A 17,952-nucleotide genomic window follows, 5' to 3' on the forward strand; every position below is an offset into this window, starting at 1 on the left:
AAACAGTCAGCAAAACAAAGAGAAAATCCATGGAATAGGGGAAGGTATTTGCAAATGACATGACAGACAAAGGGCTGGTATCCAAGATCTATAAAGAACTTGCCAAACTCAACACCCCAAAACAAATAATCAAGTCAAAAAATGGGCAGAAGACTCTTCTCCGAAGAAGATATACAAGTGGTTAACAGACACATGAAAAAAATTTCAACGTCATTAACCATCAGGGAAATTCAAAACAAAACCACATTGAGATACGACCTTACACCAGTTCGAATGGCAAAAATTAAGAAGGCAAGAAACAACAAATGTTGGAGAGGACGTGGAGAAAGGGGAACCCTCTTACACTGTTGGTGGGAATGCAAGCTCATGCAGCCACTCTGGAAAACAGTGTGGAGATTCCTCAAAAAGTTAAAAATAGAGCTACCCTATGGCCCAGCAACTGCACTACTGGGTACTTACATCAAAGATACAGATGTACTGAAAAGAAGAGCCACATGCACCCCAGTGCTCATAGCAGCAATGGCCACAATCACCAAACTGTGGAAGGAGCTGAAATGTCCTTCAACAGATGAATGGATAAAGAAGATGTGGTCCATATACACAATGGAATATTTCTCAGCCATTAGAAAGGATGAATACCTACCATTTGCATCAACATGGATGGAACTGGAGGGGATTATGTTAAGTCAAGTAAATCAAGCAGAGAAAGGCAACTGTCATATGGTTTCGCTTGTAGGTGGAACAAAGGAATAGCACGGAGGACATTAGGGGAAGGAAGGGAAAAGGGAAAGGGGGGGATTTAGAGGGGGGAAATGAACCATGAAAGACTATGGACTCTGGGAAATAATCTGAGGGCTTCAGAGGGTACGGGGGAGAAGGGATGGGTTCGCCTGGCGATGGGTATTAAAGAGGGCACGTGGTATAATGAGCACTGGGTATTATATGGAAACAATGAATCACGGAAGACTGCATCAAAACCTAATGATGTACTGTATGGTGACTAAGATAACATAATAATGATAAAAAAGAAATAATGACTAATGCTCTTTTTCCCCCTGTTCTTGTCTTTAGTAATAAGGTGCATTTTATTTTTGAAACATTTAAATATGAAAATGTATGCAGGACATAAGGTACCAAATTATATCTTAAAATTTATATTACTATACATCTGAGTATAGGCTAATTTAGAGCTAATAATTCAGTAGCTAAGGTAAAAATAGAAATACCAAGACACCAAATAAAAAACAACTGAGTCAAAAGGTATGAAGACAATGTCTTTTACTTAAACAAAAGACCCTTTTTTTTTTGGAGCGAGCTGCTGCCCATGTAATGTAGGAATTTATAAAGCAGTAATATCTTTTCATCCTTCAGATTTTTAAAAAAGATTTTATTTATTTATTTATTTGACAGACAGAGATCACAAGTAGGCAGAGAGGCAGGCAGAGAGAGAGGAGGAAGCAGGTTCCCTGCTGAGCAGAGAACTTGATGCAGGACTTGAACCCAGGACCCAGGCAGAGGATTAACTCACTGAGCCTCCCAGGCACCCCTTAGCCTACGGAATTTTTATAATAAATTTTAACTTATTACAGATGAAGATCTGTTTCTGTAGATGCAAAATATATATGCTCACATTCCTTTTATCAAAATTTTCTTTCTTTTGTTTTCTGATCCTTATTGCAAGTGCAGAGTTACTCAGACTTGTTCTTTCCCTCACTGCTAACCAGAGGGATTCTAACAGCTCCTCTGGGAGAAAGATCTCAGCAAGGTAGAAAGGAAGAAAAAGTCCTTCTTTTCAGTTAGATACAGAAAAACAGATACTATTTTGTGCTATAAAGCTGTCTTCACAGATGAAATTTTTAATAAAGTAGAAATAATCTGTATTATTTCTGTCTAGTGAAAGGGTCTGCGATTCTCATGGTCGTTTTATTTGTTGCTCTGGCCATGATATTGACATTCTGCATTCTAGAGTGTTCTAAAAAAAAAAACAACCCTGGTGGGTTTCTGTGTTATGTCATCAGTGATCTTCAGCATGTCTCAGTTCCCTACACGGAAGAGATAAGAAGCAGAACCCACTGCCTCACTGGATTTCTTAGTTAAACGAAGAATTTAAGAGTTCTGTGTCTCATTGTGTGCAGTTCTCTACCTTACAAAATAGAAGTAGAAATATAATACAGTATAATATAATATAATACAACATAATGCAAATAACAGAAGTAGTAATATTTCTCTAACATACAGGTTCTTTTTTGAGATCAGTTAGCATATACATGCGAGTAGAATTGCAGGTGGGAATGTACACTGTTAGTATAATCACAAGGAGATTACGCTCAGAAAAGAAGGCGAGGAAGCCTGCTGAGAGGTTGTAGGTCAAGTTTCCCCAAAGTCCCAGTTCTCCTGGGGTGTCGATATTTGCTCTGTGGACACCCTCCTCTCCACATCATTCCGGAAAAGCATGGAAACACCAAAGTGTGACTATTGCCTACTTGCCTACTGCTCTTCACTTGGTCCTACCAGGAACTGTGTGCACTGCTCCCTAAAAGATCAACCTCTCCTTTCAACAAAGCTCCTGTGAGCAAACTTGGTCAAAGAACAGGCTGCCTTGCTAGGAACCACTGCTATTAATAAGCAGCCTGGCTTACAGAGCCCAGCTCTGAGTCTGTGAACTTGGAATGGCTCTTACCACAACTAGTCGATTCCGCACCCCCAGGAAGCTGTAAAGTAAGTCAGAATCCCCTCACCTCCAATTTGAAATAGCTTCGTGATGGGCAAAAGTGTCATGTCTTCCCTCTTCCCCAAACAGCCTTGGGGTGGTGGTGGGTTCAGACTAGCTATTCAGAACCCAGAGCAGCAGATAGCTTCATCGATCGGACGTGGTGGGCCCACTGCCTGGGGCTAAGTGACTTTTAAAAGGCCCCCAAAATGTCCTTTTTTTAAAAAATTAGAATAAAAAGATGACTACAATCAAGTCTGCTTTCCACATTTTTATACCAACACAGTCATAAAATATTATTAGATGTGTGTGTGTGTGTGTATACACAAAAACACACACACACACATACACACACACACATCTAATAATGTCCTTGAAGACAAAAGTGCCTAAGGGCCCAAAGGATGTCAAGAAGTAGCTCAAGCCAGGGTCTGAAACATCAGAGGTCATGTGTAACTGCTGTGTGATGCTCTTTTAGGAGGAAGCAGAATGACTACACACAGCCACCAACTTCTGCCATAGCATTTATTTTAAACACACTCACATGATTACACTTGACCTGGAAAAATTCATTTATTGCTGATGTGCATTACTGCGGAACCAATCTTAAAGATGCCAAAATGGCACAACAGGCTTTTCCCCTTTGTAATCATAGATATGCAGGCAGGTCCACCAGGGTGAGGAAGGAAGAAACAGATTGGGACTCATTTCTGATAGAGTGTTAGGGATACTAAAATGATATATTTTGCCATTTTGCCCAACCGTCACACTGGAAAATGTGAATTTGAAAGTTTTTCCTATTAGGATTTTTGTACTAAAAACTACAGAGTAAGTGAGGACCCACAGCTGAATCCCCAGTTTCCTGGTTATGGTCTTAATGAACTTCCACCATAGCAATAAGACTTGTAAGAATGTTCTCTTCCCAGTAGTCCAGAGGTAGCTTTGGACATGCTATCCCCTGACCCCAAAAGGCTAGTCATCATGTGGGTTTGGAGTCAGACTGGTAATGTGCCCAAATCTTAACTTCATCAGGTTGTGGGTGGGTGATGCTAGAAAGTGATCCTTTCTCGTTTTGTGGAACAATGATGGAGTTGTGGGTAGAATAAGACTGGTGGGTTGTTGTGAGTGCTTAATGAACTGTCCATTCTACAAATGAACCGATTCTCTGTTTCATCACATTTTGATTGTTCCACAAACATTAGCTCCTTCCTGGATATTTCCCAAGGACTTACCTGCCAAGGGTGTAGGTCTGGATAGTGGGGCTGCAGGCTCTGCTGTGACTATGGTTGCAAATAATTCATCACCTGTGGGTGGGGACAAACAGAAGCATCTCTAGTAATCGGGACATCCCTGAATCTCAACTTTAGAAAGACCAACCCAGCTCGAAGGTCACATTCAAACATGAACGTCATTTTCTGGGTCTGTTCCTATGCAGGCAAGGAGTCCTCCCAAGGCTGTGATAAGCACTCCGCATGGTATCATGTCTGGGAAGGGGACAGCCCAGTGTTTGGCCCACGGTGCCCTCCCTCTATTCCCTGTAGAAGAAATGCCAGCCGACCTGGGGGATTCGTTGTCACAGGAAGTGTAGCAGGCTCTGTGGTGGGCACGGCTGCTGTCAGTACATCACCTGTGCATGTAAAACAAAGAGACACTCTGTCATTGCTAGAAAACACCAGAAAGTGAACTTCTGACAAGCGCAAAGAGAAGGCTAGGCACAAATCTGTTCTACTAGGGTTTTTAGTCATCATTCCCACCTCCTTTCTTGCCACATTCATCCCACACTGGATCTCAGACTCACTGCGGGATGAAAATGCTCATACTTGGATGGTGGGCCATTTTGCTAAGTGCCCACACAACCAATTATGGATTTTCCCCTCTTTTCCTTTGAGGAGCAATCCAGATGTGTTCTACCACAGGGACATACAATCAATTAATGGCTGAATGGCTGAATTCCATTTATTTGTGGGGTCTTTATCTGGGCTCTGAGTAACCTAAGCCTTGTGAGGCTTCCATAGGACATTAAGGCAGCCCAGTTTTCATCTTATTGACTCATAAAACAGTAATAGAGTACTGTATTGTTTCCTTTTTAAAACAGCTTTACCGAGGTATCCTTGATATCCAGAGAGCTGCACATGTTCAATGTGTATGGCTTGTTGGGTTGGAATATATGAAAACACTTGTGACACTATCACCACAGTCATGGTAACAGACACACCCAGCACCTCCCAGAATTTCTCTGTGTTTTTCCCCTTCTTTTTTTTTTTCGTGTGAACACTTAACATAATGTGTATCCTCTTAACAAATTTTGAAGTGCACAATACAGTATTGTCAACTACAGGCACTATGTTGTATGGAAGATCTCTAGCACTTATTCATCCAGTATAACTGAAACTTCTTCCCCAGTAAACTCCCTGTTTCCCCCTCCCTCAACCCCTGACAACCCCATTCTGTTCTCTGCTTCTGTGAGTTTGACTATTTTATTTTATTTTTTTAAAGATTTTATTTATTTATTTGACAGACAGAGACCACAAGTAGGCAGAGAGGCAGGCAGAGAGAGAGAAGAGGAAACAGGCTCCCCACCAAGCAGAGAGACTGATGTGGGGCTCCATCCCAGGACCCCAGGACCATGACCTGAGCTGAAGGCAGAGGCTTAACCCACTGAGCCACCCAGGTGCCCCGAGTTTGACTATTTTAGATGCTTCATATAAGTGAAATCACGCAGTCTTTATTCTTCTGTGACTAGTTTATTTCACTTAATGTTATGTCCTTCAGGTTCACCTATGTTGTTACAAATGTCAGAATTTCCTTCTTTTTTAAGGCTGAATAATATTTCTTTTGTATGTGTATACCACATGTTCTTTATCCAGTTATCTGTTGGTCTATATCTTGACTATTGTGAGTGTTACCATGAACACGGTAGTGCGGTGAGAATGATTTCAATTCTTTAGATATATGACCCAGAAGTGGGATTGCTAGATCATATGGTAGTTCTATTTTTAATTTTTTGAGGAATCTTTGAAATGCTTTCCATAGCAGCTGAACAATTTTACATTTCTACTAACAGTGTACAGGGCTCCAATTTCTCCACAAGCTCACCAATACCTGTTATCTCTCTTTTCTAAAAATAGTGGCCATCCTGGGGTGCCTGGGTGGCTCAGTTGGTTAAGTGTCTGACTCTTGATTTCAGCTCAGGTTGTGATCAGGTTGCAGATCTGCTTGAGATGCTCTCTTCCCCTCCCTCTGTCCCTCACCCCCATGTGCATCACACGTGTACAGTCCCTCTCTCTCAAAGAAATAAAACTAAAAAAATTTAGTAGCCATTCTGGGGCGCCTGGGTGGCTCAGTGGGTTAAAGCCTCTGCCTTCGGCTCAGGTCATGAGCCCAGGGTCCTGGGATCGAGCCCCACATCGGGCTGTCTGCTCCGCAGGGAGCCTGCTTCCTCTTCTCACTCTCTCTGCCTGCCTCTCTGCCTACTTGTGATCTCTGTCTGTCAAATAAATAAATAAAATCTTTAAAAAAAATTTAGTAGCCATTCTAACAGGTGTGAGGTGATATCTTATTGTAGTTTTGATTTGCACTTTCCTAACAATTAATGATACTGAGAATCTTTTCATATACCTGTTGGACACTTTAATGTCCTCTTTGGAGAAATGTCTGTTCAAGTCTTTTGCCCATTAAAAAAAATCTGGTTATTTGATTTTTTTAAATATAAGTTTTAGGAGCTTCATATAGATTTTGGAAATTAACCCCTTAGCAGATACATGGTTTGCAAATATTTTCTCCCATTCCATAGGTTGCCTTTTAATTCTGTTGATTGTTACTTCCACTGTGCAGAAGATTTTCAGGTTGATACAATCCCATTTACTTATTTTTGGTTTTGTTGCCTGTGTTTTGGCTGTCATATCCAAGAAGTTATTGCTAAGACCAGTGTGAAAAAGACTTCCCTGTTTTCTCCTAGGAATTTAATATTTTCAAGCATTATGTTTAATTCTTTAACCTATTTTGAGTTAACTTTTGCATATGGTGTAAGGTAGGGGTCCAATTTCATTTTTTTGCATATGGGTATTCAGTTTTCCCAGTATCATCTGTCAAAGAGACCATCCTTTTCCCACTGTGTGTTCTTGGTATCCTTGTCAAAGATCAGTTGAGTATATATGTGTGGGTTTATTTCTCTATTCTCTTCCATGGGTCTACATGCCTATTTTTGTACCAGCACCATAGTGTAGGTTTATAATACACTTTGAAATCAGGAAACATGATGCCTCCAGCTTTGATCTTTCTCAAGACCACTTTGGCTATTCTGGGTCTTTGTAGTTTCATATGAATTTTAGTTTTTTTTTCATATTTCTATAAAAATTGCCATTGGGATTTTTGTGGAAATAGCTTTGAGTCTATAGATCTCTGTGGTAGTATGGACATTTAAAAAAATTTACTTATTTATTTGACACAGAGGGAGAGAGAGCATAAGCAGGTGGAGTAGCAGGCAGAGGGAGAAGGAGAAGCACGCTCTGTGCTGAGTAAGGAGGCTGACACAGGGCTCGATCCCAGGACCCTGAGATCATGACCTGAGCTGAAGACATCCCAGCATTGGGCTACCCAGGAGCCCCAGCATTTTACTCGTATTGATGCTATTGCAAATGGGATTGTCTTCTTAATTTCTACACTCATTGTTAGTGTATAAAAGCACAATTGATTTTTGTATGTTGATTCTGTATCTTGTAACTTTGCTGATTTCTTTTAGTCCTAACATTATTTTTTTCTCTGTGGAGTGTTTAGAGTTTTCTACAAATCGGATCATGTCATCTGGAAACAGAATTTTACTTTTTCCTTTCCCATTTCATTTCTTCTATTTATTTTTCTTGTCTAATTGCTCTGGCTAGGATTTCCAGTACTATATGGAATTGAAGTGGCAAGAGTGAGCATCCTTGTCTTTTCTTCTGATCTTTAAGGAAAAGCTTTAAAATTTTCACTACTGTGTGTGATATTGACTATGGTCTTGTCATATATGGCCTTTATTATGTCAAGGTACTTTCCTTCTACACCTAGTTTGTTAACCATTTTTATCATGAAAGGGTGGTAAATTTTGTCAAATGCTTTTTCTGCCTCATGTGATTTCTTTTTTTTTTAATTATTTAATTGTTTTTTAAAATGGTAATTCCAGTATAGTTAACATATAGTGATATATTGGTTTCAAGTGTACAACATTGTGATTCAACAATTCTATATGTTACTCAGTGCTTATCACAATGAGTGTATTATTTTTTTTTACAATGAGTGTATTCTTAATCCCCTTCATTGATTGTACTCATTTTTGAAATCTTTAATTATGTTAATGTGGCATATCACTCTTACTGATTAGTATATGTTGAATCATCCTTACATCTCAGGGAAAAAAATCCCACTTGATCACAATGTATGACTCTTTAATTGTGTTGTTGTATGGTTTTCTTTTTAAAAAGATCTTGAGCAATTAGAGCAAAATATTAGAATTTGATAAAGCTCAGTAGTGGGTACCAAGGAGTTCATGATACTGTCCTTAACATTTGTCAGTGAGTTTGATATTTTTCATAATATTCTTTTATATATATAAACAATTGACCAGTCATTTCATTATTGTGATCTGTTTAAATAATTTGTAACTAGACTATCTATAAATTGTTAAGCCACCAAACTTGTTACTTAAAATGGGCTGGAATAGAAAAGGGAAAATACATATAACTTATTTTTTTTTTTTTAGTTGGACTTCTGGTTCATTGTCCATAGGATAATGTAGAATCAGTCTTAGTATGTCAAAAACACCAGAAGCTTTACTCCTAATGGTGAAGCAACCGAGACTCAGTTCCAATCAGAGTAAAGAAGGGGACTCTTGAGTGTCTGGCTGATGTCAGTGAGAATTTCACCAGCAACCATTTTATGATGACATTGTATTGTGTACTTAAGGGAACAGGCTTCACTGCTCTCCTATCAAATATCTACAGAGAGAGGAACTATTCATTTTTATATGCTGTGTCTTCTTCTAACCACTTATTTGTTCCTGTATTCTCCAGATTCTTGAAATTAAAAGGATGCTATATGAAATAAGTCAAGCAGAGAGAGTCAATTATCATATGGTTTCACTTATTTGTGGAGCATAACAAATAACATGGAGAACATGCGGAGATGGAGAGAAGAAGGGAGTTGAGGGAAATTGGAAGGGGAGGTGAACAATGAGAGACTATGGACTCTGAAAAACAACCCGAGGGTTTTGAAGAGGCAGGGGGTGGTAGGTTGGGGAACCAGGTGGTGGGTATTAGGGAGGGCATGTATTGCATGGAGCACTGGGTGTGGTGCAAAAACAATGAATACTGTTATGCTGAAAAGAAATAAAAAAAAATCCCCAAAAAACAAAAAAAAAGGATGCTATATAATGATCACACAAATATCTACTGGTATGTGAATCTTTAAGCAGTTTTAAAAATATGTGTCGATCACCTTAAATAACAGTTGGTAGAAATTAACTCAAACTTAACTGAATTAATTTTAATAGACTGAGCCTCTGAACCCTTTGGAGTCAACTCAACATTCTCAACATGCAGGCGTCATTTTAGCAATGTCAGGAATTATTTAAGAGGTCTAGGTGATGAAATGAGAAACCTGATTCCCCTTCTGCTCTGGGCCCCTCTGTATGGTGTGGTACCATGTAGAGTGGCTGATAACAATTCCACCCTGGAGTGACTCAACCACGTGGGCTACTGAGCTGCACAACCCCAGGATTTATCATTCACAAATAACATGTGATGACCTCCATGGGGACAAAATTCCACAGTGCATTCTACGAGGGTGGTGCCCCTGAAGTTGTTCTGTGTGAAGACCCTCCTAACATGCTTTAAGAAAGGGACGTTCTAGGGAGGAAAATCTTGAAGCAAAAGAATCAAGCAAAGAATGGACTTACCTGACAGTGTGTATGAAGAGGTGGCACTTTCAGGCTCTGTGGTTGGAGTGGGGCGTGGTGAACCATCGCCACCTAATTGCCAGAAGAAAAAACACAAGCTAAGGTCTATGGTGCCATTTATAACATAAGTGTCATTAAAATAATCATGGAGAAAAATGTGAGGGGGGAGACAAAGAAGAGATGTCATGTGAAAAAAAAAAACCAACAGCTCTTTACCTGTGCAGACAACACCAGCGTCCTCCAGGTGCCCGCAGTTGAGCCCAGCCTCACCCCTGTGCACACACTGCCCCAGGTGGCTCTCAGCGCCAGCACACTGCATGTCGTCCAGCAGGATCTTCCCGGAGCCTGCCCCAAAGTGGGCCCCTGTGGGGGCTGCCACGGCCCGGCCACACTGCAGCTGGCGGCATACCACTGTGGCCTCGGCCAGGTCCCAGAGGTCATCACACACGGTTCCCCATGTGCCCTGGATGAGAACCTCCACCCGGCCTGAGCACCTGCCTGTGCCGTTCACCAGCCTCACGGCCATCCAGGCCCCTGGGGAGGCACAAGCAAGAGAGAGACTCTCTCTGAGGGCAGGGAGAGTTCCTGTATTGGGGTAGAGCACTGGCCGATAATTGCTCAAATATTCAGAAATTTTGTCTCTTGGTCACAACCCCCATCACCTACAGTAAAAGAACAGATTTTGTAGCTTTCTTTATTTATCTTTTCTATTTCTTTGTATTGAGAGGACTTGTCTTCTGCCAGTGTAGCCCAAGAGACCTAGAAGTCAATACAACGGGTGATTTTGAAAGGAATTGTTTTCTGGTTACCTGGGGATGTACAGGAGATATGGCTTATGGAAATGTTAGTTCTGCAATTGAAGGCAGGGAGGCATTAGCTCATGCGCTAAGGAGGCTGAGGAGACCAATGTTGCTCAGCTGGAACAATGCAGGGAAATGGACAATCCAAATTACTAGTGAACATTCTGTCTTTTGTCTCTCTGTTACAGTAAAGGCTCTGTTGTAGACAGCCTATTCATGTACCTGACATGCAACATTTCCATGTACTTTTCTCAGACCACCTTGGGATGAGCAGTTAGTCCTCATTCACACCTTTCTCCTCTAATATACCCAGGGGCAACATCGATCTATGTGCCCAAGAAAAACACAACGAAACCAACTTGATCCCTGTAGTTGGGTGTCTCTGGGTGCTCCAGCCCTCACCACGTATGGTTGTGTGACTCTAGCATCACAGAGTGTCTTCTGTTCATGTCCTTTCTGAGCCTCTGTTGGTGCATTTGTGAAATGCTGGAGATCACACCTTCCTTTATGGTAATTATGGAGGAACAGTATTGGTGAAAGCTCGTACTTCTGTGCGTGGCACAGGCTAGATGCTCAGAAAACCTGGAGCACAGCCCTAGGCAAGTCACAGGGATGCATTACCTGCTGGTGCGAGTGTGGAGTGAAGGGTAGGAGGGTGCGTTGTGGGTATGGCAGCTGATAGTCCATCACCTGTGAAGGGGCACAAACAGGGACATCACTTGGGACTAAGAGCCTGTCATCACCATATAGGAAAGAAGATGCTTACAATGGGAACATTCCAAAACTATGACACTGAGTCGTTCACTGGTTTCCCCCACAATGCTTGAGGCAAGGAAGCCCTCACTTTGCCCTGTCTTTACACTTAGTTCTCCAGTCTCTAAGATGAGGTTTTGCCATATTGCCCATGGCCTGTACACTCTAGCTCTCGGAAGGCCCGTGAGTCCATTTCTGGTTCTCTCTGTTGCCATCTCTCTTCTTTCTCTTTCAGGAAACCACCGGCTATGTGCAAGTAGGGACATGGCATTAGTATCAACAACAGGACGTTTTAGCTTTGCCCTAGGTGTTTGCCAACTCACCCAGACCCTGGGTTACCTAAGCAATGTGTGATTTTCAGCAGCTCTTGTTGCCCATTTTGTCTCAACAAACACCCGTCAGATGAATTTACTGTCATAATATTTGGGGGCTAGTGAAGATGTCAAGTAGCAATTAACCCAGCAGACTGGATCTTTAATGCAGAGAGCAGATTTGTGCTGTCACTTCCTCCTTGGCCAAGTGGTGTTGGTGGCGCCGACCTTAACTTTCAGTAATAACCCACAGGTGCCATGGCTGCTGCCAGCGGAGAGGGGAGACCCAGCACAGGTCGGATGCTGGAGGAGCAGTGCCCACACCGGGTGCCTCAGCTTTGGGAGCTCTGCGGCCGTCCCCATCCTCTACGGGCACCAGTCTGAGGGAGCTCTCCCCACTGCCTCCTTCTGATAGGTAGGCAGATACGCTGGGCATCATCTGCTTCTCATAATGCTTTGAGCCTCTTTGGGTCCTTTTAAGACTGAGTAGATAGCCATGGATTGAACCCCTGAACCAGTGGAATACAATTTGGATTTCCCAGCAATAAGTTCGGAGAGGCAGAAAAGGAATGTTTTGAGAATTCCAGTGATGGTTAAGCATCCCATCTTGTAAAAGTCTTGCCCCTTTTCATTCTTATCTGCAGTGTTTGCACCGTAAAGAGGAATTCGGTGGCTCTGCTGTCTTGACGTACCTCTAGCACAGTGTAGATTGAGGAAGTGTCTTCTAGAGGGTCAACAGAAGCAAAAGCAAATGCAGCAAAGATGACCTACCTGTGAGTGTGTCCACTGAGGAAGGAGCTTCAGGCCCTGGGGTGGGGCTGGGGGCCGGAGCACCATCAGTACCTGAAGATTGAAAGGCACAGACATGGCTTCTAATAATGAGGCTTACAGTATGGAGGGGGACTTCTTCAATACACTGTGTAATGGCTGGTGTGAGTGCACGTGGAGAATGCCTGAAGGGAAATAAAACCAGTGACATCGTGGATGGTGACAGCCCCTCACCCCTCACCCGCACATATGTCGCTGGCGTCCTCCAGGTGCCCTCAGTTGAGCCCAGCCTCACCCCTGTGCACACACTGCCCCAGGTGGCTCTCAGCGCCAGCACACTGCATGTCGTCCAGCAGGATCTTCCCGGAGCCTGCCCCAAAGTGGGCCCCTGTGGGGGCTGTCACGGCCCGGCCACACTGCAGCTGGCGGCATACCACTGTGGCCTCGGCCAGGTCCCAGAGGTCATCACACACGGTTCCCCATGTGCCCTGGATGAGAACCTCCACCCGGCCTGAGCACCTGCCTGTGCCATTCACCAGCCTCACGGCCATCCAGGCCCCTGGGGAGGCACAAGGAGGCGGAACAGTGGCGTACTGGCTTTCCCATCTGGAAGGTTCCCTGTATCTTTTGTGGTTATATCCCCACTTTTAAATATGCAAGATCACACAGTTCTCATGTATCCACAGAGTCACAGCCAGAACAGTCTTCAATTTCACATCCCTTACATGAGTCTTTACTAAATCCTCCTATCAAAATATGAAACTCTACCTTTTAAAAAAAAAAAGATTATTTATTTATTTATTTGAGAATGAGAGAGAGAGAGAGAGCATGAGAGGAGAGAGGTCAGTGAGAGAAACAGACTCCCTGCAGAGCAGGGAGCCCGATGCAGGACTCGATCCTGGGACTCTAGGATCATGACCTGAACTGAAGGCAGTCACTTAACCAACTGAGCCACCCAGGCGCTCTGTCAAAATACGAAACTCTCTTTAAGAAATTTTCAGAATTCCTAAGTCTCCTGATCATTTTAGCTATATCCTATCCCTCTGCCATTAATAAGGGTAGAAATATGAGATGTTAATGTGTTGGCAAAATAGGAAACTAGACTATCCTTATGTAGGTCATTGCTAGGTAGTCCCCTGAAATATGAGATGTTAATGTATTGGCAAAATAGGAAACTAGACTATCCTTATGTAGGTCATTGCTAGGTAGTCCCCCTTCTTGGTCAGACTATATTAGTCTTATAGCAAATTGGTGCCTTTGTCTCATAATCTTTCTTTATGGCTTTACTATGTAAAGGAAACTAAGACAGGAACTAACATTTGTTGTTGGTCTGTGAAGTGCCAGAGTCTTAGAAAGCCACTAACTTAAACGTTTCTTTCTTAATCTTTTCAACCCCATGTGGTGGGCGTGGTTTTCCGTTTTACAGATGAGAAGTTATGGCGACGGAAAAGGTGAAGAATGATGAAGAAAATTGCTCTAAATGTTATGACTTATAAGTGGGCCATCTCCCACTTTAACTCTGCCTGTGGTTTCTCTCCAGCTTGGAGAAATGCCTCTCTCTATGATTTCCATCATCCCTTAAATTCTCAGGAACTACTTCCCATACCTGCAGATGGAAGTGTGAAGTCTTCAGGGGCTATGATCAGTGAGGTCTCTGAGAAGTTTTCAACTAGGAGGAAGCACAAAGCTAGGTCACTATCAGTCTGTCAAGAAGGAAGAAAAAAGGCAGCACACTGCTGGAAGGATCCATTATAAGACCCTTCTGGAACTTTGTGTTTTCTTTTGATTCATCTAAGTAAGTCACCATCATCACCATTAAATAAGATTGTTTAGCTTTTTGGACATGCATTAGATATTCATGGTAAACTTATCTTTGACTCCTTGGCCCAGTAGAAATAAATTCTTAAGAAATAAGATAAACTTAAGAACATCATACTTAAGGAGACCTAAAGGCAATATAATCAGCTTTGCAAATTAATAATGCTGTGAGCTACCATTCGTAACAAATACTTATTGAATACAAAGAAACCAAGACACAGTACCTGCGTTTAAAAGGCTTATATCTCACTCAGAAGCTAGGATATATATACAAGGAATGTAATATAAGGTGGATTATGAGAGATGTCAACAGAAAAGACAGAAATATACAGTAAATGTCCTCTTGTGGAGACCAGGAGAAGCTACCTTGAGAAATGTGTAGAAGGGGAGGGTGTAGACCTCTTTCAGGCAGCACAGGTATTAGAGGACAGTGACCTTGAATTCAGACATTCAGCGACATGAAGGAACAGGTACTTCTTCTAAAGATTTTATTTTTAAGTAATCTCTACACCCAACATGGGGCTCAAACTCACAATCCCAAGATCAAGAGCCACCTGCCCCATGGACTGAGTCAGCCAGGTGCCCCTCATTTTAATTTGATTAGAATAATGTGGTAGCATATGTATGCATCCCAGATCCTAGGATTTTTACATTTTCCTTACTGATACTATGCAGAAAACTTCCTAAGAGATGATACATAATGAAAAGGAATTTGGGTCAAGTGTATTTCATGACCATGGCCTGATATGACTTCTAGTGGGCATTTATAGGATTAACTGTATATTAAAGGCTCCTAGACATCCTGTAGTAAAGAAACCTGTTTAATTTTTTTAATGCAATGTTTCCCAAATTCATCAGACCATTGAGCCCGTGTGGTGTGTGTGTGTGTGTATGTGTGTACGATTCATCTTAACATGTTGATCTAGTAGTTCTGGGAGCATATTCTCAGGAACATCTTTATTTAACTGCCTAGAGGATTCTGGTAGGGACTGGAGACTACTGGCAATGTTTGCTATTAAACTTCTTTTTTTTTAAATCTGTAATTTTATTTTTATTTTTTTAATTTTTATTTTCTTCTTCTTTCTAGAAACACAAAATAACTTGGAAACTTGAATAAATTATAAGATGAAAGATTTCAGTATAAACTCAAAAAAGCTGCATTTTTAAAATACCTATTGGTGTTTGCTCTTCCTCGGAGATAATGGGTGTCATTGTCATTTCAGCAGCTACAATAAAAAGAAAACACGATTAGTGATGAACAGCCCCTCATAGATGCACAACTGAAGCTGAGAAGAGGGAAAGTTATCTGGCACACCAAACCAATTTCTAGTATCTCTTGGTGAAATATAAAAGCCAGTTCTAAAGAGCTTTAGTGAATTTCCAGTCCAAAGACAGGAGTGTTCTACTCTGGAACCTGATTCTTACTCTACCACGTATTATCTGTTTTGTACGTATTATCTGTATTGTATTATCTGTTTTCTGATCTGTAAAACTGGGAATTAAATCTGATAATGGATAGGAAAGAATTTTATAAACTAAGAAATGAATAAATTCAAAAATTACCATAGTATCTCCAATGATAAATACTTCCTTGTTTTGGGAAAATAACTAATTCCCTAGTCACAAAGATAAATATCAAAATAGAAAGTTTTAAAAATATGTTTTATAGTAACATCCAAAACCATGAAATTGTTATGGATAAGTCTGATAACTATGAGCAAAATTTGTACATGGAAAAATAAATATTGAGATAAATGAAAGACCTCAATAAATGAAGAGATATGCCTTATTGATGATCAGAAACTCAGTATTATTAAGATGTCAATTTTCTCTGAATTTACATATAGACTCAGTACAATCCAAACTAAAAATTCCAGCAGATATTTTTTTGTAGAGATTGACAAGTTGACTCTAAAATTTTATATGAAAGGCCAAAAACCTAGGTCAACCAAAACAGCTTTTAAAAAAGAAGAAGAAAGCGTAAAGTTGAAGCATCCACACTACCTGATTTCATGACTTATTTTAAAGCTGCAGGAATTGAGACAATGTGATATGTGCATGAGAATTGTCACATAAGTCAGAGGAACAAGAGGGAGTTTAGAAATAGGCCCAAGTATTAATGATTATTTTATTTTTGACAAAAGTGCCAAATTATTTTAGTGGAATTAGGAGAGTCTTTTAGACAAATGGTATGGAAATGATTAAAGATGTATATGGAAAAAGTCCTTGGAAACATATTAAAAAATCAACAAAAATGGATCATAGAGCTAAATGCAAAATCAACAACTATGAAACCTCTAGAAGAAAACAGGAAAAAAAATCTCTGAGACTTCTGGTCAAGCAAAGATTTCTTACATGAGACACAAAAGCCTATTTGGCTAAAGAAAAAAAATCTTGGGAAATCAGAATTCATTAAAACTTAAAAAATTCTGTCTTTCAAAAAACACTTTTAAGGAAATGAAAAGGCAGGTTATAGACTGAGAGAAAATATTTGCCAAACACACATCTGAGAAAATACTTGTATCTAGTATTTTAAAATGTATAATATTTGATATATAAAGACCTATCTTACAACATGATAAGATATCTCAATTAAAAAAAGATAAAAGATTTAGGGGCACCTGGGTGGCTCAGTGGGTTAAAGCCTCTGCCTTCAGCTCAGGTCATGATCTTAGGGTCCTGGGATTGAGACTCACATTGGGCTTTCTGCTCAGCAGGAAGCCTGCTTCCCCCTCTCTCTGCCTGCCTCTCTGCCTACTTGTGATCTTTGTCTGTCCAATAAATAAATAAATAAATAAATAAATAAATAAATAAGATCTTTAAAAAAATAAAAGATAAAAGATTTAAACACACACTTCACCAAAGAAGAGATGCAAATAAACACATTAAAATGTACTTAGTATCACTAGTCATAGGGGAAAGCAAATTAAAACCACAAAGAGATATCATTCTCATTATAGGAGAGAGACTATAATGACCAAACAAAAAGTAGAAAATCCAAGTGTTGACAAGTATGTGGAGCAATTGTAAATCTCATATATTTTAGGTGGGAATGCAAAATGGTATAGCCACCTTGGTAAATTGTTTGTAATTTGTATATGAAGGTTTTAATCAGCTTAATTAATAATAGTCAAGAATTAAAAATAAACTCAATATCCATCAAGTGGCAAATAGATGCACATATTTGGCTCATCTGTAAAGTAGAATACTACTCGGCAATAAAAAAGAATGGGTGTCCAATACATGGAGCTACATGGGTGAATCTCTAAAGTATTATGATAAGAAGCCCAACACAAAATGCTACATATTATCTGACTAACTTAGATAATATTCTGGAAAAGTCAAACCTACGGGGGCAGAAATAATATTGGTGGTTGCCAGGACTTAGGTGTTAAGTGAGGGAATTGACTCCAAAGAGGTATGAGGAAACTCCTTATGGTAATAGAAATGTTTTATATCTTGGTGGTGATGGTTATTTTTTTAAATTTTTATCAAAATTCTTTAAACTACACGGTGATTTTTACTGTAAATAAATTAGATCTCAGTAAGTCTGACTTTTATTTTTTAAAAAGATCTTGTTTATTTATTAGAGAGAGAGAGAATGAGCAAGGAGAGGGAGAGGGAGAAGCAGACTCCCTACTGAACAGGGAGCCCTAAGTGGGACTAGATCCCAGGACCCTGATATAATGACTTGAGCTGAAGGCAGTCACTTAACTGGCTGAGCCACTCAGGTGTCCTCTTGACTTTTATTTTTGAAAGGTAACTTTGATTGCATGTAAACAATGGACTATAATGTTGGGAGCAAGCAGGCAGGGAAGCCAGTTAGGAGAAGTCTGTGTTCATCCAGGGAGAAAGAGGTGA

At 40.6% G+C, this 17,952-nt stretch overlaps 1 protein-coding gene across 1 annotated transcript in view; it reads right to left on the bottom strand.

Annotated features, from left to right (window-relative positions):
- The window catches only part of LOC308354717 (scavenger receptor cysteine-rich domain-containing protein DMBT1-like), a gene marked incomplete at its 5' end in the record, with an annotated part of 109,032 nt that overhangs the window by 66,486 nt on the left and 24,594 nt on the right, over positions 1 to 17,952 (bottom strand). The window contains 4 exons of the mRNA XM_080822340.1: positions 9,858 to 10,175; positions 12,277 to 12,348; positions 12,569 to 12,832; positions 13,880 to 13,942. Coding sequence (XP_080678466.1) covers positions 9,858 to 10,175; positions 12,277 to 12,348; positions 12,569 to 12,832; positions 13,880 to 13,942 — 717 coding nt within the window. The remainder of the gene's footprint in view (positions 1 to 9,857; positions 10,176 to 12,276; positions 12,349 to 12,568; positions 12,833 to 13,879; positions 13,943 to 17,952) is intronic.

This window comes from Martes martes, assembly GCF_963455335.1.
Source record: "Martes martes genome assembly, chromosome: 14".
NCBI lineage: Eukaryota > Metazoa > Chordata > Mammalia > Carnivora > Mustelidae > Martes > Martes martes.